This window comes from Phocoena phocoena, chromosome 12 (assembly GCF_963924675.1).
Source record: "Phocoena phocoena chromosome 12, mPhoPho1.1, whole genome shotgun sequence".
Taxonomy (NCBI): Eukaryota; Metazoa; Chordata; class Mammalia; order Artiodactyla; family Phocoenidae; genus Phocoena; species Phocoena phocoena.
The window spans coordinates 35775687-35797962 of record NC_089230.1 but is presented as its reverse complement, the minus strand read 5'-3'; the positions used below and the strand labels follow the sequence as shown (position 1 = coordinate 35797962).

General features: G+C 36.2%; 1 protein-coding gene across 2 annotated transcripts in view; it reads left to right on the top strand.

The window, feature by feature from the left end:
• Positions 1-22276, top strand: part of TRMT11 (tRNA methyltransferase 11 homolog) — a 61835-nt gene that overhangs the window by 23431 nt on the left and 16128 nt on the right. For both annotated transcript variants that reach the window (XM_065888843.1, XM_065888844.1), the window contains exons 8-12: positions 5946-6026; positions 9293-9457; positions 10624-10696; positions 10822-10953; positions 18624-18744. In XM_065888843.1, coding sequence (XP_065744915.1) covers positions 5946-6026; positions 9293-9457; positions 10624-10696; positions 10822-10953; positions 18624-18744 — 572 coding nt within the window. The remainder of the gene's footprint in view (positions 1-5945; positions 6027-9292; positions 9458-10623; positions 10697-10821; positions 10954-18623; positions 18745-22276) is intronic.

Sequence of the window (22276 nt, the reverse complement as noted above, 5' to 3'; positions counted from 1 at the left end):
CGGGAAGATCCCACATGCCGCGGAGCGGCTGGGCCCGTGAGCCATGGCCGCTGAGCCTGCGCAGCTGGAGCCTGTGCTCCACAGCGGGAGAGGCCACAACAGTGAGAGGCCCGCGGACCGCAAAAAAAAAAAAAAGAATAAGGATATTCTCTTACATAACCACAGTATAGTTTTCAGTGTTAGTAAATGTACTATTAATACAGTAGTTTAGTGTTTGTATTCCATTTTTGGTAATTGACCCACTGATGTCCCTTTATACCATCTGTTTTCCTTTCCAGGTATTGTATTTTGTTGTTAACATTTCTTTGATCCCTTGATATGGAGTATATCCAGAATCTTACTTTTTCTTTTATAAAACTTACAATTTTGAAGAATACTATCCCTCCTCTATTTTTTATCCAGAATGTTCCTTATTTTGGGTCAACCAAACATATACATATTTTAGAAATTGTGAGTTTTCACATATACTACAAATTCTGGTCTAACCGTACAGATTTCTTTTTCTTTTTTCACTTAACTTCACTTAGTATTTCTTAGAAATCACTTCCTTTAGTTCATAGAGATTAGCTTCGTTCTTTTTTTTTTTTTTTTTTTTTTTTTTTAATGCGTTACGCGGGCCTCTCACTGTTGTGGCCTCTCCCGTTGCGGAGGACAGGCTCCGGACGCGCAGGCTCAGCGGCCATGGCTCACGGGCCCAGCCGCTCCGCGGCATGTGGGATCTTCCCAGACCGGGGCACGAACCCGTGTCCCCTGCATCGGCAGGCGGACTCTCAACCACTGCGCCACCAGGGAAGCCCCGTTCTTTTTTATAGTTGTACTCCATGGGTTTATGTACTGTAATTTAGTCAAACAATCACCTAAACTTGGATATAGGTAGTTTCCCATATTTCACAGTTACAAATAATGCTTGCAATGAGCAATCTGTACATATATACTTTCATAGTGTTGGGAGTATAGCTCCAGGGTAAATTCCTAGAATTAGGATTGCTGGGTTGAAGAATGTAAGCGTATGTAGTTTTGTTAAATGTGGCCAAATTACTCTCCATTATACCATCTTGCCTTCTCACCAGCAATATATGAGCCCCTGTTCCCTCACAGCCTCACCAGCAGAGTATATTGTCAGGCTTTTGAAATTTGCCAGTCTGTTGGGTGAAAATGTTATCTCAGTGAAGTGTTCATTTATATTTCTCTTACGAGTGAAATCTAATCACTTTTTCTATTTTAAGGTCCAGTTTTATAACCTTTTTGGAATTATCTCCAAATCTTTTGCGATTTTTCTGTAGACTTTTTGATTCCCCCCCTTATTTTTAAAAATACTTTATATTTTAGTCACTCTCCCCCTTTTTTCCTGTTTTATGTATGTAAATATGTAAAATATTTTCTCCCAGTTTGCCCTTTGTGTTTTGACTTTGCATATAATTGTTTTTTTGCCAGGCAAAAACTTTCCCACTACATCCAAGTTATAGAGGAATTCAGCTCTGTTTTCTGGTACTTTAGTAGTTTTGATTTTTTTCCTTTTAGATCTCGAATGCATTTGGAGTTTATTTTCTTGTATGCCGTGAGGAATTGATTTAATTTATCTTTTTCCAAATGGTCACCCTCTATTAATTCTTAATCTTGTTCTTGGACTTCTAAAACCTTTTCCTGTGAAGTGATTCTTTGAGATACATACATGTACGTGTTTAGTATGCACACATACCCATAGACCAGACCATAAAGTTTAAAAATAGTTACCAGTATGGGTAAAATTTCCTTCCTTTGATGTAGACGAGGCTGGGCATATTATGAAATGCTAACTTCCATAGCAGTCAAGGTGTTGACTATTTTTAGTGTGGTAAGGGGTGAGCAGACCTGCCCCTAATTTGCTTTAAGGCTGCTCCTTAGGGTGGGTAGCATATCTTGGTCATTTGACTGTTTATACTGTATAGGACAATTAATGGAAAATTAATTGCAATATGTAGGACAGTTAATGGAAAATTGCAAGAGGAAGATCTTTGCAAAGATGCTGCTAAAATACATTTCATAATTTGTATTTGTTGTTTAAGCATAGCTTTAAGACTTTAGGTAGTTTTTGGTGCTTTTGTTTTATAACTGGTAATGGCTAATAATTGAGAATAGGCACAGTTCTTAAGCAGTTTGTCCTCTTTACTGGACCTTTTGTCTCTTCGATGGGTAGTACCTTCTGAAGGATTGGAGAAATAAGTAGCCTTGTGCCCTCCTCCATGGTCGTAGTTTTTTATAAGTATTGGATGATATTCTTTTCCTTTTTTAGTATTTTTGTTTTAATTCAAATGTATGATATCCCTTTTCCATTCTAAAGGTACAAAATAGATGTTTATTAGTTTCCTGAAGGCCTTACCCACAGGAAAGGCCTTGTGATATTCTCAAGGTTATAGAGTAGGTTAGAAAGCTTCTGGGAAGTTGAAAGGAGAGATATAATCTTTTCCTCCCTAAATACCTTTCCTTTTCCTTTTAGACAGTCTGTTCTCTTGTCTAGAATGACATTATGAGCTACAGAAACACACTTTCATTTCCATTTTAGCAAATACATTGAGTCTCATTACAGTAAGATTTATTTTAAGTTGTACATCTCCATTTTCTCAAGGGGGAAGATGTATATCGTGGGTCAGCTGTCAGTAATTAGGAAGTACTGCTGTTCTAATATGAACATTGCTAAAGGAATGATCAGCATGCATAAGTTGAATACCTATAATGGCACAGGCCTGCCTGTGATGTGATACAAGACTCGTGAATTGTATACAACTCTTATTAACTGAGTGTGCAGCCTTATTTAATTTAATTTGTTTAATAACAAATTTTACCTTTGTGTATCTAATTAGTCGGCTAATGAATATTTACTTCAATTGCTGCTGACCCTAAAGGAAGTTATATAGTATAGCGTACCATAAGAGCAAAGAGAGCGAGTTTTAAATCCTTACTCTGTCAGTTACTATATGACTTTGAGCAAGATGCTTTACTTGTCTGGGCCTCAATTCCATCATTTGTGAAATGGTAATAAGTAATATATTGTGAGGTTAAATGAGGTAATATATGTATATGAAATTCTTAGGAAATTGTATGATGGATGGAAGACAGTCAATTAACCATACTGTTGATCATTTTTTAATTATTTTGTTAAGCACTTAGATACCTTTTTGGTGAAAGATGTTAGATATAGCTAATATTGAATGGTGATGATGAACAATTTGGCCATGAATCCATTTTCTAGTTCCTTCTTTGGCTGATTTCCAAGATATTCGTAATTTGCAACTATTGGCAAATTATGGCAGCAGGCAAGGTAATTGAGGGTTAAAATTGTAAACTTCTAATTCTTTGTTCATAATGAAAATAATTGGCACAAGTGTGTGCCGATGTCTGTAGGTGCAGTGATGTAGCTCTGCAGCCCTAGCTCTGATTGCTTTTCCCTTTCCCCTCTCTCAAATGAGTCCACTCCTTTAGTAGTTGGGAATATACCCAGGAGACTATTGTGTACTCCTTGCCTGTTCTACCTTCAAGTGGCTCATAGGTTTAAGGAAAGGAGTAAAACTTTGAAATTTTGTCATTGCAGATGATAGACATGGGAGCAAGGTGTTGAGAAGCCCACTGTCTACCTCTGAGAGGAGACTATGAGGAGGAAAAGAGAAAGTTAGCAGAGAGATAATGGATCTCTGTAGGTCTTTGTGAGAATCTCTGCTTCCCATTTTATCCACAACTCTTTGTAGACCCCTTTTCCTGAGTCTCATAGTTTGGTATAATCTCTGTTTTCTGGCAGTATCCTTTTGCTTAAGCTGCTAGTTTAATTTATGAGTTGTTTTTGTTTGTTTGTTTGTTTTTATTAAGGATTACATAGGGGACATAGTATTACAATTTTTCTTCCTTTTCTTTCGGCAAAACCAAAGCCCAGTTCTCATTTTCACATTTTTATAAGGCTTTCCACTTAAATCTCTACAGATGAAACTCATAAATTTGTTTCTATATCTTAAAAGTTCAGTTATTGTGTCCTTTTACCTGTAAGATATTACCCTAACCTTAAACTGGTTACTATTTAGGTAATAAGACATTAAAATACTGATTTGCTAGTCTAGATCACATATGTGGTATTTTTACACTTGATAGCTAATAAGAAATCGGGTGAGTCATGTTATCTGCCCCCTCAACACTTCACCCCCTCCTTTTTTATCACCCCTTCTTCCACCAAAAAGCTTCCAAGGAAACTCCAACTGAGGTATAACTAAATGTGAAAATGCTTCAATTTAATTTAAAAAATAACTAGATGATTAACAGTGATTACCCAGTGACCAGTTCAGAGAAGCTAATTTATATTGATTTTATTTGAAACTTGAAAAGCTTTTAAAGGGCACAAAGTTAACTAACAGATGTAGTCTAACAGATTATTCATCTCCTTTCAGCAGTGTACTCTAAATTGGGTCTTCTCAAAACTCACTCTAACCAAATGGATAAGGTTCTGTTTAAGGAACACAGGAAAGCTTTTGTGTTCCCCTTGACAACTAGTTCTTCTAGGTGAGTATCTGCCTTAATTGGCAGAATTGTAGTAATTCCTCTAATATGGGTGAAGTGATTTTTGTATTTCAAGTCATTACTAAATATAGTACCTTTCCTAAATATGGACTGTTCCATTTATAGGCTAAGCATTATGAGGGCTTACTTAACCTTACCTCCTCAAACAAATGCTTTTTGTAGTTAGTATGAGGGAACCTAGGTTTTGGTTTCTGCTGTACTTTTAGTCTTCCATTTCTCTTATTCATGGCTCCATTAGGTAGTAGTTATAATATTTTTCATTGAGCAAAGTATTTTTAAGTACATGTTACCAAACTATGTTTTAAATGGCTATGGAAGGAACACATTCATTTATAGACCTTGACCCTCTGGAGGCACTACCCATCTTAATTTTAGAGATTACATTTCAAAAGGATATAATGGAAAGAGCCCTAGTTATTTCCCCATATCCAAGTTTGTGCATAGGCTAAGAATATTTTTCTGTATATTTCTGATTTCAGTTTGGCTGACAGATAGTTCTGCAGTATAGCTATTAGGACTTACCCAAGTACTAAGAACATTTTTAATTTGGATAATTAAAAAAGTGAAGTTCATTGAAAAGAACAATTATTAAGATATTTAACTTTGTGAATTTTTATTCTTAAACAATTTAAAAATATTATACCTTTTAGTTTAAAGGATTTCATTAATTTTTAATCTTTATAAGGACGTTCCTTCATATGTGAACTGGTCACACCTACCAAATTACTTAGTCTAGTCAAATCGTGTTAGGACATCTGTGCTTTCTTTGTTCACAGCACTAAGTAAACAGAAAATTCATTGTATTAAATATTTTTGTGTATGTCTGATAACAGTTATTCAGAAATTTGTATCTACAGTTTAAAATCAGATAATTACCTCACTGACAATAGGAGTAACTATTTGTTGTCCTCATATTTTAATTTTTGTAAGAATTAATCTCTTATATATTAATTATGCCCTCTTTAAGTTATTTGAAACTCTGACTTGAGTGAGAATTAAGCCCAATTGTCAGACTTATTTATTGCCAGCTCTTTGTGTAGCAGCCTTGTATGTTCATTGTAAGAAAGGAGCAAGATGCTTTTGTATAGACTTCTCAAAATAAGATGAAAATGTTTAAATACACATTATTTTGACCAAAAAAAGGATAATTTCCCCAAAGTAGTGCTGTTTAAAGTAATAATGCCAGGGCATATATTAATTCCCTGCTTTGTGACCAGTGTGATGAGCACAGCTTACGGGTTTGTTTTTTCAGTTCTGAAGCCTACTAAATATGGCCAGAACCAATGTCATTCTAGGGTACTCTGCCTACAGCTAGTTTGTAAGAATTTGGATCAGATTAAATAGGGGAAGAAATAAGAGTCTGGGACTTTCTGGTTAACAGATCACAATTGTGTGATTTTTTTCAGGTGGCCTTCTGATAGCATCTGCTCATTTTGGTGCATATGTATATGGGACAGACATAGACTACAACACCGTTCATGGCTTGGGTGAGTAGTGGTTCTAGACAGTGTTACAGTCTTTGCTCTTGTACCAAATGTGCCTTTAAGATACTTAAATAGTTATATATGGCATTATACATCTATTTTTAATGTTAAAGTGTTGTGATATAGTTTTAATTATTCTTACAACAATAGGACTTCATTGGGTATCTGCTTTTTATGAAGTGATCCAGTGTGAGCAAAATGACCCCCGGGGAAACACAAAGATGAGTAGGAAAAATCCCTCCTCTCAGAGCTATTTTTGGTCTTAGATTTTTTTTTTTTTTTTTTTTTTTTTGGTCTTAGATTTTTAAAAAGTAGGCAATCAATAAGGTTGTAAAACTTTTGGGTTGGGAAGGAAGTGGGAGAAGGACTAGTCAGTTTTAATTAGCATATTCATGTTAGTAAAACAGAGTTTCTACTTAACAATTATCACCGTTCTTTTATTCAGCAGTCATATGTGTATACTCTAATTTCTAGTCCTTGAGTACCATACATGTTTTTAATTTCACAACTGACCAAAACATCTTTGAGACAGTTAAGGTGACAGTAATAGTAAAGATTCTGCATTAGACTGAGGGTAATTTGAGATAAGCATCTGCTTGCTTTTGAGGCAATTTTGGAAAATACTTTAAAATCTAGAAGCTTTGCTAATGAAGTGTGATTGGATGAAATTGAATCAAACTGAAAATATTTCTTTATAGCTGAATAGTATTAAAAATGTAAAGTTTCTTTGATTTTGAAATTGTAGTTATGCTGGTATTTCATTGTTGTAACTAGAATCAGCCTATAAAACATGCTTTTCCTCTTACTCACCCAGTGTAAATTATTATATAGGTGAGAATTTATTAGACTTTATTTTCTTTTGCTTAAGTAATTTGATATATTGTATTTGATGAACTATCTTTTTTCCTACCTTGCTATAAAGAATTTAGTACTATAAGGAGAATGAGTAACATTTTATAAAGGTCACCTAAATGGGCTAACCAGAAAAAGATAGTCTTTGTCTGCAGTATGTTAGAGTAGACAAAGTGCTAAGAAGAATTATTCCTGTTTGCATTTAGTAGAAGCAGTATGTTTGCTTTAAGGATATTATCCTATATAATTCATTTGAATTTTTATTTATTAGAGTTATGTTTTAAAGTTATGTGATAACCTTTCAGTCTACTTGGGTAGAATTCTGACTGAGGTAGAGGTTCCTCAGAGCTTATCCAAGATGCTGTTAGATATGCCGTTTCCTATGCTTCTAATCTCTTACTATACTCTCAAATACTTTCAAGTTTCATCTATTTTAAAAATACAGAACTTTTTCTATCAATCCTATAGGGACCCTCCTAGCTACTACTTTGTTTTCCTCTTCCTTTTACCAAAGTGTTTCTTTTTCTTTTTTTTAAGAGATTGAGTTTTTTTAATTAATTAATTTATTTATTTATTTATGGCTGTGTTGGGTCTTCATTGCTGCACGCAGGCTTTCTCTAGATGTGGCGAGCGGGGGCTACTCTTCGTTGTGGTGCACGGGCTTCTCATTGCAGTGGCTTCTGTGTGGCGGAGCATGGGCTCTAGGCACGTGGGCTTCACTAGTTGTGGCGCGTGGGCTCCGTAGTTCTGGCTCGCAGGCTCTAAAGCACAGGCTCAGTAGTTGTGGTGCATGGGCTTAGTTGCTCCCCGGCATGTGGGATCTTCCCGGACCAGGGCTCAAACCCATGTACCTTGCATTGGCAGACGGATTCTTAATCACTGCACCACCAGGGAAGTCCGCAAAGTGCTTCTTTCATTTTTTTAAAATAAATTTATTTATTTTTAGCTGTGTTGGGTCTTCATTCCTGCATGTGGGCTTTCTCTCTAGCTGTGACGAGAGGGGGCTCCTCCCTGTTGCGGTGCATGGGCTTCTCACTGCAGTGGCTTCTCTTGTTGCGGAGCACGGGCTGTAGGTGTGAGGGCTTCAGTAGTTGTGGCTCGTGGGATTTAGAGCGCAGGCTCAGTAGTTGTGGCACATGGGCTTAGTTTCTCCACAGCATGTGGGATCTTCCTGGACCAGGGCTCAAACCATGTCCCTTGCGTTGGCAGGCGGATTCTCAACCACTGTGCCACCAGGGAAGTCCCCCAAAGTACTTCTTAAAAAGACTAGTTTATTTGCTATTCCTCTTCTTCATCTCTAACTGCCTTCTGCCTGTTATTTTTCAGCTTGCATGCCTACTGAAAAATCTTACTGAGGCCACAGATCTACAGTATTTGGCAGTGTTGACCTTCATAAAGCAGCCCTTGGTTTCCTAGACAGTGGCTTCATTGGGTGGTACTCTGATTTCTTTGTTTTGATCTTAGTCTCCTGAAGGCCCTGCAGTTTTCTTCAATGTCTGTTTATATGTTGCTTTTCTCCAGGCATCTCTTGTTGACCCCTTTTATCACACTACATATTGTGCAGAGTCATGTCATTCTTCTTTTGCTTTTTAAGTTTTATTTTTATTGTGAAGTAGATCATAATACAGAAGAGTTTATTAAAATAACAAGAGTAATTATCGAACAAACATTTATGTAATTGCCACCTAGGTTAATCAGAAATATCATTCATTCTTACAGATTTAACTTAAGTTTATATACTGACATCTCTCAGGTATACGTATTCTGGCCTCTAACTACCTGCTGAATATCTCTTTCTGAAGCTTCTGTAGGTACCTCAAGGTATATCAAGATTGATGTATCTCAAATGAATCTCATCTTCTTTCCTAGATTTTCTTTTCCTCTTGGTTTCTCAGATCTTAATTGATGGTATCATCATCCACTCATGTCTCCTAAACTAAAACTTTTGAACTTCTTCCTTGAGTCCCCCACTTTAACTCTTCATCTCTTGTGTTCTCGTTTTACCTCCTCTGTCCATGGTCACAGCTCCTGCATTTCCCAAGTTAGCTCTCTTCATTTCTGTTCCATTTATCTAATTCGTCAGTGTTTCTACACTGCTAGAGGAAAGGGACCATGTTCTGTTTAACTCTGTGTCTTTATTAGTACGCTTTGAATGCATTAATTATTGAATGAGTGTTTTAAGGCAGTTTTATGTTAAAGGATAGTTAGACATCAGTACAGTTTACTTTTTGAAATATTTTTTACAATAAGTTAAAATAAAAATAATTGTTCCTTGTATAAATAAAATTAAGATTTGAAATGAAAGCAAGTTTTATTTGATTAAATATAGGTTTAGATAAGTTAAACGTTACTTTTAGCCAAATGACGAGGTAAGAATGTTGTTTGTTAGTTCTGTCTTCCTTTTTCTTTCCCTTCAGGAAAGGCTAGTAGGAAAAACCAGAAATGGAGAGGACCAGATGAAAACATTAGGGCAAATCTTCGTCAATATGGTTTAGAGAAGTATTACCTTGATGTCCTGGTTTCAGATGCATCTAAACCTTCTTGGAGGAAGGGCACATACTTTGATGCAGTCATCACTGATCGTAAGTTTATTTTTATACAAAAGTAGGAGTAGGATTAGGTTCCTAAAGTCATTTACATTTAAGTTACAAAATTTATCAGTACAACAAAGAAAGCCAACTTGTATTAGTATTCCCCTCACCCCTGACTTCTTCACATAGTGAGAAGGAAAAAATTATGAGTGTAGGGCAGGACACCAATTTAACTAACTGGTTTTGATTTTTTAAACTATATGTATTAACTTGTCATCCCTTTTTCTCTTCGGCTTATTTTTTAAGACATAAATTTGTTTTTATATTTGTTTTATATTTGACCGTAATTGGTTATTAGTGTAGCAACTGGAGCCAAAATGTCATTTGCAATTATGGTATCACATTTGAAGAAGAAAGTTTCAGATATTTCCCATTTCTCTATGTGTAAGCTTTTATGTTTTTTTGTTGTTGTTGTGCCCGTAGTAACTGGCATCTCCTGGTATCTCAACCCTTCCATCTCAGACCTTTTCAGTTCTTTGGTAACTTAGATATTTTCAAATCTAACAAAAGAAAAATTAGCAAGTATGAATATCAGTATGAATATACTTTTGAAAATTGAGTGACTTTTTATTAATAATCTACTTTATTATTTGCTCTCACTCTCTATGTGTATTTATAAAAATACGTAATTTTTTTCCTGATCAGTTGAGAGTAAGTTGTATACATCATGGCCCTTCACCGCCCCCCCATACTCCAGTGTATATTTCCTAAGAGTAGGGGTAGTCTCTTAGATAGCCAAAGTACAGTTACCAATTTCAGTGAATCGCTAATTCTTTAATCTGTAGTTTCTCATCCAGTTTTGTCAATTGACCCAGTAATATCCTTTATAGCATGTTTTTCCCTGAAGTGCAGTATCTAGCCTAGTGTCAGGTATTGCCTTTAGTAGTCATATCTTTTAACCCTCCTTTAGTTTGTAACATTTACAACCTTTCTCTGTCTTTTATGACATTGACATTTTGAAGAATACAGTCACCTGCTTGCCTGCCCTCCCAGTGTTTTAAATAGAATGTCCCTCTTGTTATGCATTCTCAGCTGGAATACTGCATAGGTGATGTGTCCTTCTCAGGGTGTCACATCTGGAGGCACATGATGTCCATCTGCTTTGCAGTGGTGATTAGGTGACTTTTGACTATCCGTGTTACCTGTTTTCTGTCTAGCTCCATATGGTATTAGAGAGTCTACAAGAAGAACAGGTTCACAGAAGGAAATACCAAAGGGGATAGAAAAATGGTAAGTAAAAGTTAAATATGGTATGTTACTACTTTGGGAAGAAGCATATTGCTTTTTTTTAATTAACTTAGTTTAATAGTCTTAAAGTTTTTCACTGATTTTGAAATTTTGTTTTCTTTGTCTAGTCCAGAAAGCCACGTTCCTGTTTCCTTGAGTTATCATCTGAGTGATATGTTTTTTGACCTGTTAAACTTTGCAGCTGAGACCCTCGTATTAGGTGGAAGACTAGTCTATTGGTTACCAGTGTACACACCAGAGTATGTAATATTAAATAATTTTACTTTTAATTATTTAAAATATTAAATAATTTTACTTTTTCTTATGGTATTTGTATATCTAGCATACTTTTTTTCCCTGTCTCAGGGTAAATATCTTTGTGTTTAATGTGTATGATGGCCTTCATTTACCAACACGCTGCATAAAACAGGCCCTTTCTTCTTATTGATTGAATTGCTTTGAACTTTTTATTTTACATCAGGGGTTGGCAAACTACAGCCTGTGAGCCTGATATGGTTTTCAGCCTGTTTTTGTAAGGCACTTGAGCTAAGACTGGTTTTTACCTATTTAAAGGGTTATTAGAAAAGAAAAAAACAACAAAGAAGAATATGTGTCAGAAACACATGTGGTCCACAAAGGCTAAAAGATTTACTATCTGGCCTGTAAGAGCAAAAGTTTGCCCCTGTTGTATATCATACTTAGCTCGGGGCCTGTGTGTTCAATAGCTCTTTGGCCAGGCCATAAACTTAGATAAATTTTAACAACTTAGCTGAGTGATTCATCTATCTACTGCTAGTTAGCTTGAATATATATTGGCTCTTAGGATCACCATAAATGCAGTAAAATCTTTTTTAAAAGCTAAGACCAAACAAACTACGAGCTATGCATATATTTAAAGCCCTGATTATGTTCAACATTATTGGTTTGGGTTTTATTATTCAATAGTTATTAATTATAAACAGAGCTGTGTACACCAACAATGAAAGACAAGATGTGTTGACAAAACAGGATCTTTAGATTTGAAAGGCAGTGTCAAGCTGAAAATTTGGCTATTTGTTCAATATGCTATAGATATCTTTTTTTAGAAATTATTTTAATTTCTATATTTACTATACATAATTGTACAAAAAGCATTTTAGACCAGTGTTTTCTTGTTTGTCTTTTCATAATGGTTGATGGTCCCTCAGCAGTTGGAAGCTATGCTTTTTTGTTGTTTCTTTTATAAATGTTTCATTGGGAGCTACCATGACCTAACTTTATTTTTTTATTATTATTAATTTAATATAAACTTATTTATTTATTGGCTGCATTTTGTGTCTTCGTTGCTGTGCACGGGCGTCCTCTAGTTGAGGCGAGCGGGGGCTACTCTCTTCATTGCAGTGCACGGGCTCTAGGCACACAGGCTTCAGTAGTTGTGGCTCACGGGCTCTAGAGCACAGGCTCAGTAGTTGTGGCCCAGGGTCTTAGTTACTCCACGGCATGTGGGATCTTCCTGGACTGGGGCTTGAACCTGTGTCCCCTGCATCGGCAGGCGGATTCTTAACCACTGCACCCTCAGGGAAGCCCTGTCCTAACTTTAGTTTTGCATCTTTTTTATCAGCTAATAAGACTGTACACATTCATACCCATACCCCTTAACACAGGGCTTATGTTCTGTTAAGAAATTAATTATTTCTTAATTTTGGAAATAAGAGAAATTAATTCCAAGGAGTGAAATGACTTGTCTAAAGTTAAAAGCTAGCTAGTTTATTGTTTTCGTTATTCCTAGTGCTGTTCACATAATTGAACATCTTGCCAAGATCCCAGGTATCTGGTATGTGAAGTGATAGATGGTGTTTTATTAATATTTTCAGAGAAAAAAAAATATTTTCAGAGAAGAGCATATTTGTTTATTTTTATTCAAAAGTGGTTTCTGCCTTAGACAAGCTGAACTCCAGCAGCAAACTAACTTGTCTTTTTGTTTTAATTCAAGTTTTCAGAGCTGGAATTTTTAAAAATTTATTTGAAATAAATTTCAAATTTACAGAAAAGTTTCAAATGCAAAAAACTCCCATCTCTCCCCCATCCAAATTTTCCAACTATTAACATACACCTCCTCTACCCACCTTTCCTCACCCATTACATTAATCACATGCCCATTATCAGTTTTGGAACTATTTGAGAAGTTGCAGATATGATGCCCCATCACCCCTGCGTATTTCTTTGCATTTCTCAGAAGGAAGAGCATTGTTGTCAAATCACCATCAACCCCTGAAGTCTGGAAGTCAGCATTGATAGTGCTGCTGTCCAGATCATGGACCCCAGTCAGATATTACTGATTGCAGTCTCTCTAGGAAAATGTACTGCATTGACCCATCATGTCATTCTCCTCCAGTTTGGAATATTTCCTCAATCTTTCCTTATCTTTTGTGTCCTTAACAGTTTTATAGAGTACAGGGCTTATATTGTGAAGGTTGACCCCTAACCCGGTCCATCTGATGTTTCTTCCTTGACCAGACTCAGGCAATGCTCTTGGTAGAAATACCACAAAAATGATACTGTGCTCTTAGTGCACTGCATTATGGGGCACACAGAGCCAACCTCTACTGGAGGTCTTAAACTTGATCATCTGGTCATGTTGTTCTCTGTCAGGTTTCTCCGCTGTGAGTTATCATGTTCTTCTCGATTAGTATTTCCCAGGGGGAGGTATCACAAGATTACACCAATATCTTGTTCTTCATCAGGTGACTACTCACATTGACAACCACCATAATGATGACTTTTCTATTCCATCATTCCTTCTGCATTTTAAGTTGGCATTCTACTATAAGGATTAGTTTTCCCTTCCCTCCCATTAATTTATTAATTTATACTGGTATGGAGTCATAGATTCCTATATTATTCATTGGGTTATAATTTATTACTATCATTATTTTGTTGTTCAAATTGTCCCAGATTTATGATCAGCAGGAGTCCCTCTGAGGTGGCTCCTCTGTCCTTTTGAAATATCCTCATTAGTTTTTGTATGTTTCTTATATTCTGGCATTTCTGACTTTCCACTCTTTTGTAGTTTATTATTTAATTATAATTGAAATTAAGTGTGGTTATGAATATCTTCTGTAATTCTTTTATTTCTTTTTTATAAAAAGTCAAACTGGAGGCACTTTCAACTATTTTAGTATTTCTGAAGACCCTAAAAAATGGCCACTGGGTATTTCTTCAGTGACTTCTTTTTTTTTTGGTTTGTTTGTTTTTGCGGTACGCGGGCCTCTCACTGTGTGGCCTCTCCCGTTGCGGAGCACAGGCTCTGGACGCGCAGGCTCAGCGGCCATGGCTCACGGGCCCAGCTGCTCCGCGGCATGTGGGATCTTCCCGGACCGGGGCACGAACCCGTGTCCCCTCATCAGCAGGCGGACTCTTAACCACTGTGCCACCGGGGAAGCCCCCAGTGACTTCTCTTTTAATAATTTTCGACAAGGGGAAATTTCCAAGTCCATATAACCAAAGGGATTTTTTAGAAGTAAAAAAAAAGGCACATTTTTGTCACTTTTTTTTTTTTTTTTTACCTTAGATGTTTTATCAAAGGACAAATTTCATCCAGGCTAGGACACACATGGAAAGACTACTATGGCATTTACTTCCCTGACTTATTTGTCAGGTCTTCTGATGTTCATAACTAGACTTCTGTTGTGCCTTCTCCTCCCCTTAACTCAAAGTGATCTTATTAATGAACTTAGTTTGTCTTGTGTTTATATTAGGGAATGAACTATTTTCACTTTTGCAGTAAACATAATCCAAAGTATTTACTCTTTTTAAAATAACACAGTATTAGATGAACTTAAAACTAAAGTCATCTGCAAAAGTTTGAAATAATGTTCTTGCTTCTGAATTAAACAATTTAGAATTATTTTGATTATGTTGTATTGCATATATAGCTTTTTATTAGACTAAGAATAAAGAATTCATTTTAAAATTGTACCTTAGCACAGCTTAATTTGAAAACTTTTGTATTTTTGGTATAGTGAATGTAGGCTTTTAGTCCTACTATTGAATTAATTTACTCAGCCAAATCCTGTTATATGATTGAAGTTTAAAAATAAGACTCGCACATTATAATCAAGTTAAGGTATTATTCATTAAACCCAGAACATTTTTATTTTTTTTAAACCCAAGACATTTTGAAAGGTATAAGACGATAAAAACAAAATACTACCTAACAGCTTAGTTATTTGTGAAGAATTGTCAGAACTGATGATTGAAAAAGGATTTTCTCACTATTTGGTAATTTAAATTGTGGTGAAGAAACTGCTACTCAACAAACTTCTGCTTCCTCTAGTCCAGATTCTCCCCACTCTAGTATATTGTATTTTTGGCCAGCATCAAGACACTCTGTATATGTTATGTCCTTCAACCTTTATTTATTCTGTTACTAATTGCTTGATATACTGTTTCTTCTTTCCTCAGCCGTAAAATTCTAGTCATCTTTCAAGGCCTGGCTTAATTGTTACCACCTCTGTGACACTTTCTGAAACCTTCTAAGCAGAATTCATCAATCCTTCATATGTGCTCTCCTAGTAGTTTACTCATTACTCATAGAGACTTACCACATAAAATTATTCTTGACTTTTGGTATTTGTGAGTTTATTATTCACAATTTCAACTATTTGCAAATGACCCTGAAGATCTGTGTAACATTCATTTGGGCAGGGCATACATTCAACTCGTGTATTTGATATTATAGGAGTTGCTAAGCTGTTGAGTGAGTGTAGCTTTTTGCCCAGGTTCCACATATCCCTATGTGTTGTTTTCTAATTGTCATTTATACACAGATAATGTTCTTGAAGTGATTAGAAACTGTGTTTTTTGTGAAGGATGTCCTTTACTGGAAATCCAACTGCTAGTGCTTGTGATAAAAACGATGACAAAGTGAAGAAGTCTAATAAAGTACTCCAAAGTAAGATTTGGGGATAAAGTTTAATTGTGATAAAATGAATTTTGTGGTGGCTCAGAGCCACACAAAACAGAACCGAACATGTTGTTTTTCATCTTTCATACAGGAAACAGAGAAAAGTGATTCTTTTAAGTTGTTTTCAGTAAGTGCTCCAATCAGCACAAAATCTGTTTCTCAAATGGGAAGTGAAACTCTAATGACATTTGGAAATAGTTAGCTTGAGTCATGAAGATTCACAGGAAAATAAATGGCTGTCAAAATTGATTGATGGAAAAGCTAGGGACCTATACACTTTTTTTTTTTTCTTCTTTAAAAAAGGTTGAAATATAATTTGTATACCATGAAAGTCACCTTTTTAAAGTGTACAACTCCATGGTTTTTAATATAACCTCAAAGTTATCAACCATCACCACTGTCTAATTCTAGAACAATTTTTAAATAAATTTATTTTATTTATTTATTTTTGGCTGCGTCGGGTCTTTGTTGCTGCGCATGGGCTTTCTCTAGTTGCAATGAGTGGGGGCTACTCTTCATTGCGGTGCGTGGGCTTCTTTGTTGCGGAGCATGGGCTCTAGGCATGTGGGCTTCAGTAGTTGTGGTGTGCGGGCTCAGTAGCTGTGGCTCGTGGGCTCTAGAGCGCAGGCTCAGTAATTGTGGCGCACGGGCTTAGTTGTTCCGCGGCATGTGGGATCTTCCCGGACTAGGGCTTGAACCTGTGTCCCCTGCATTGGCAGGTGGATTCGTAACCACTGCGCCATCAGGGAAGCCCTCTGGAACATTTTTATTATCCCAAAAAGAAACCCTGTATGCATAAGCAGTCACTACTGCTCTTGTCCCTAGTAACCACTTATCTATCTCTGTGGATTTACCTATTCTGGCTGATTTAGATTTTAAATAGAGGCTTAGATTATAGGGGAATAGTACTAAAAACAGGGAATTAAGATAAGATACCATACTATCATAATAGTCTAGGCATAGTACAGATTTATAGCTTCTACTTAACAGATTGCAAACAGTCCATTAGTATGAAATATGTTAGTAAATATATAGTAAATAATTTTTAACTGCTGTTTTTTATTTTTTAGTGTGATATTTTGGGAGTACACTGTTAAATTGATTGGCTCATTCATATAATAGAGTAGTGGTTAAAAACAAGTTTGTTAATGATAATGATGACCTAAATGATGTCCTTTTCATGCTTAAACTGAAAGTTCAAGTCAAAAAATGATCTAGAACATGTAAATGTTTTTCTGCTGTTAAGCCAAATGCCAATGACTTAGTTTCACCAGTTTAGCATTATTCATGTTATAAATGTTAATTAAAATTGTATTGGTTTTGTACTTTGATTTAATTTATAAATTTGTTTTGGGTTTTATAGTTATATAAATTATATAAGCATGAGGAATTTATGTTTATATACATTTAAGAAACATTTTAATAAAAATACCTTGTCAATAAAAGGTATATAAATAAAATTTAATAAAAATACCTTTTCCTTTGCCAAGAAATAAGATTTTTTTCTTTAAAAAAGGGTATGTTACTAAATTTGACAAGTTCAGACATTTCTAAACCCTGATGTTTGCAAGCCTAAGGTCAAAACTATATCTTCTCTTTGTTACCATTACTTAAGTCTGTCAACTATGGTGTAGAATGTATTCTTTCATATCATAAATGCTTTGTGTGAAGACTCCAAATTTGACATCAACTTAATGTCATAGGAGCACAACATTTCTGACTGTATAGTGAGCATTAGAGAATTATTAGGTGAGATGAAATCTGAAATGGCCATTATTTGTTGGAAAGCCCTAAGGAGGGAGGCAGAGAATGACTTCAAGAGAATTCCTTCCACTGATAATGAAGTGAAGTGCATTATGAATGTTGCTTGGTAAGTGGGTGATGAAAGTTTTGAGCATGTGGTCAAGGTAATGAGGGAGAGCTTGTTGAAGGTCACAGGGACCTAGAGAAATCAGTGAACAAGTGGTGGGGAAGGCAGTGTTGATGCATTAGAATTGGCTGGTCGGATGGTGGTCCTTTACAGGAAGCGCTGATCAGCACCTTTCCCATTTTGGATCAGAGCTTTAAGATATCCCGTATAAGAAATGTTTACAGGCTGTTTATCTAGAAACATATGAAGGTTTGCAAAGGAAAAATAAAAACTGGCAGTCACAGTGTTCTTAAAGGTGCCCCTACCTAGTGAGCCCTCTCTCCTGCTGTTCTTCTGAATTCTGCTCCATAACTGTTTCCCCCACATTTGTTACCTGTTTCTTCTACCAAGATTAGTGCCAACAACCTATCAGACATGAAGTTCTGAACTACTGCACCCTAACTGTCCTGCTTTCTAGGTGTCGTCATCTTCATTCACTAAGTACATGTGCTGTACAGCAGCAAGCACCGCTGCTCTTTATCATAACTTTGGTTTTATTTCATGGCAGAGGATTGATGTCATCTGTAGTGTTTAGTTTAGTGGTAGTTTATCCGAATAATCTTATATAACAAGGTTAATAGAGGTCTCAAGATGTCATAAAAAATTTTGCAGGGACATTTCATTTTAAAGGGGTATATGCTGTAGTGGACTTTACTTTGGGAATTTATAAACATCTCCAGTTGAATCAGTCCCTCATGAATGTTAGGGGGTTTTTATGGAATGTATTTCTGTCTGTCTTATGTGCTCTCGTGGGATCCTTTAGGGTAGAATTGTCATCTTGTATTTTTGTGGTTTAAATGCTTGGCATTCTTCAATAAAACATACCTGTGTTCTCTCTCATCCTCATTATACAGGTAAAAAAATTAAACTACTTTCTTTGGATGTGGTTATGTTAAATACTTTGCTTTTTATAAATGCAGATTGTTTATGGATTATATGGACAATTAGCATATGTGAAATAAAATGGCACAGCATGTAGTGGGAGGACGTCCCATACCACACTGGATAACCCCCATGATGATCCTTTGTGGGGTTCATATGTGAGTATCCCTAACAGTCAGCTGCTCTTTCTTCAGATACACTGAAGAGATGGTACCCTGGCACCCTTGCTTGAAACTCATCAGCAACTGTGAGCAGAAGCTTTCCGGTCGCACATCAAGGCGCTTGATAACGATGGAAAAGGTGAAGGGATTTGAGGTAAGTTATCCTAGTGTTTTTCAGATAAATTCTGGAAGAATTTAGAAGTAGATTTTTCTAGTTTTCCTCTAATGAAGTTTGGAAATGTTAGTCCTTGATTTTTTAAGAAATATTGATGAGTTCAGGAAGAGGTAAAAGTTGAGCAGGTTTGTGGCCTTTGGTGGAGTTCAGAGGGTAGGAATAGAATATAGAAGTTGGGGCTTCCCTGGTGGCGCAGCGGTTGAGAGTCCGCCTGCCGATGCAGGGGACACGGGTTCGTGCCCCGGTCTGGGAAGATCCCACATGCCACGGAGCGGCTAGGCCCGTGAGCCATGGCCGCTGGGCTTGCGCGTCCGGAGCCTGTGCTCCGCAACGGGAGAGGCCACAACAGTGAGAGGCCCGCGTACCACAAAAAAAAAAAAAAAAAAAAAAAAAAAAAAAAGAATATAGAAGTTGAAGACTAGAAATAAAAGTTGACCTTTACTTTTCAGGCTTATTTGACATCCTTGGGCTAACTCAGTTATAAAACAGAGCACTCTTAATTAAACAACCATTGTCTAATTAGCAATGTACTAGTTACCATTTCTCCCCAAAAGCAGAACCTACTTGATTGCAGACTGTACTGAAGAGAAAATGTCACTTTGTATAAAGGAGAAAGTAATTTGCCCCCATCTGTTAGGGTCCAACACGTGTTCTCTCTCTTTTTCTTTCTCTTTCTCCCCCACACATAATTCATTTAAGCTTGAGAAGAAAGAACAAAACATCTGTTACTTCATATCCAGATCAGAATTGATATGAATAATACCTCATACTGGAGCTTAATTAAATCTACAGAATGCTCATTGGGCTGTACTTATCTTGATTGACAACCAAAGCTCTTCCATATTCACTAGAAATTTGAGTAAGCCCCATTTTGTTTTGGATTTATAGGGCAATCGGAAAAGAACAGGGTGTTACTGCCTGAGGATTTTGTCTTACTCATCCTTACTCTGCATTTGATATTTTTCATCTACTTCACAGCTTATGGGTTCTTTCACAATAATAAAAACTAATGTTTGTACAGTCCCTTTTGCATATATTATTTTACATATTTCTTGTTTTTGTCCTTTTAATGTCCATTTCCTGTCTGTCTCTAATTTAGACCCTTATTACCATATACCTGGTTTATGCTGATAATCTCCTAAATTACCTTGCTCCTTCCATTTTTCACACCTCTAGTTCTTACATGTTAAATAAATCTTCCTAAAACACTGCATTCGTTAAGTCACTTCTTGATGCAAAAATTTTCGTGACTCATTTTTATAACAGAGTAAGGTTCAGAATCTTCAATGTGACAAAATTTCCTCAATAATTGGGCTCCAGTATCAGGGCATTTCTGAAGGCTAAGCTATGTGTATATATACATATACGTATATGTGTATGTGTGTATTTGTGTACATGCATACATACATATGTAAAGGTATATGTGATGTAATTAAAATGAATGTCTGATAGTCATTTTAAACAAATACTAGAAGTTTATATGCAAATAGCAGATATTCTTGGAGTGGCATCTTGTACTCAATATACTTATGTCATAATTATTCAGCATGTTCTTAAAACTTTTAGATTTACATTTAAAGAAGAAATATATTAAACAGTTATTTTACTTTATAGTACACCTTGCTTTTCTTCAAATTATATTCCTGGACTTTGCTGCTCACATTTTATACCAGACAGGTCACTTAATGTTTTTTGGAAGTCACATCTCGTTCCAAGGATGACAGTTTACCATTAAACGTTTAAAACATAAGCAGTTTTCAGAAATTCCAAAAGAGTTTTCAAATTGTTTGACACAGTGACACAACCTTCCAAAGCGATCATTTTAAATGGCCACCATTTATTTGGATATGCAGTAAGCCCTCCCTATCCGAGGGTTCCACATCCACAGATTCAGCCAAACTGCTCATCCTAAATGTGGTACATGATCCACAGTTGGTTGAAACTGAGCGTGCGGAACCCGTGGATGCCGAGACCCGACTCTCAGACTTGAGCATCTGCCAATTTTGGTATCCACAGTGGGTCCTGGAACCAATCTCCTGTGGATGCCAAGGAAGGACTGTACCATAGAAGCCCTCTTAACTAACCTCATTTCCAACTCAGTTGATTAACCAGTACTGGCTATTCCTGCTCTAAAACACAATGCATGATGCCTAGAATAGGTCAGATACTTTGAGCTAGTGAGTTACTTGGTCTCTACTATATCTGTACATTTCTGTACTTACAGATGAATTGTCTATTGTGAGTCACTTGTTTTTTTCCTGTGAGCTGTTTATGCCAGTTATATTTGCTATGTCATTTATATAATCTAAATACTAGTTAGACCAGTGAAATGTGAATGGAAGAATAAAGTTGTCATTTCTGTAGAAACAAATATGAATGCTTTAGAAAGATAGGACAAAGTGGATTGCTGAAAAATTTAGAATCTTGTATTGGAAATGGTTGAGATAACTTTAACAGGTTGGAAAAAAGTTACTGCAATCCAGGTTTCTGTACTGAGGTTGCTTTGTAAGAGTCTAAGTTCTTGCTTCATTTTACAGAAGCCAAAACTGGACATCTTTGCAGGTCTTAATTCTGTATCAAAAGATTGATAACGTGGCATGTGGAATCTTAGTTCTCCGACCAGGGATTGAACCCACGCCCCCTGCAGTGGAAGCATAGTCTTAACCACTGGACCACCAGGGAAGTCCCTGAATATACAACTTTTTAAGTTGAAATAAGATGTTTAATATATTAACAAAGAATTTAATTTTGTCCTGCTTTTACTGACTTTTTAAATTAACTGTAGTCTACTCAGCCTGCCATAACAGAATACTGCAGACAGAGTGGCTTAAATAAAAGAACTTGATTTTCTCACAGTTCTGGAGACTGGAAGTCCAAAGCCAGCAGGTTTGGTTTCTGATGAGACCTCTCTTCCTAGCTTGTAGACAGCCGCCTTCTCTTTGTGTCCTCTGTACATACACACTGCTGATGTTTCTTCCTCTTACAAGGACATCGGTGCTATTGGATTGCCACCCCACAGTGATGGCCTCATTTAACTTCATTCACCTCCTTTAAGGCCCTATGTCCAAGTACAGAAATATTGGGGGTTAGGACTTCAACATATGAATTTTGAGGCACACAATTCAGTCCATAACACTGATTATCAGTATCTGTCACATTGAATAAAAGCCTTCTGTTGTATGTTAGAGTATGCTTTTTTCATACTCTCCCAGTCACTTCTCATGTCTTTTATATTTTGAGGGAAGTAGTAAGACATTTGATAATTCAGATAGTAACATTACAGCTCTTAGAAATCACAGCATTTAATGTACTTATATGAGTTATTAATAATAAGAATAATAACATGTGCCAGCCACATGAGTAATATGTATAAAAAACAAATATTACCTATAGATTTTGTAGTTTTAGTCTTGAAATGAGAAAGTAAAGTGAGTGACATTAGCATTCTTAGTGAGGTATAATTGGCATATTTCTCATCTGTACATCATGGTTCAATGTTTGTATGCATTAT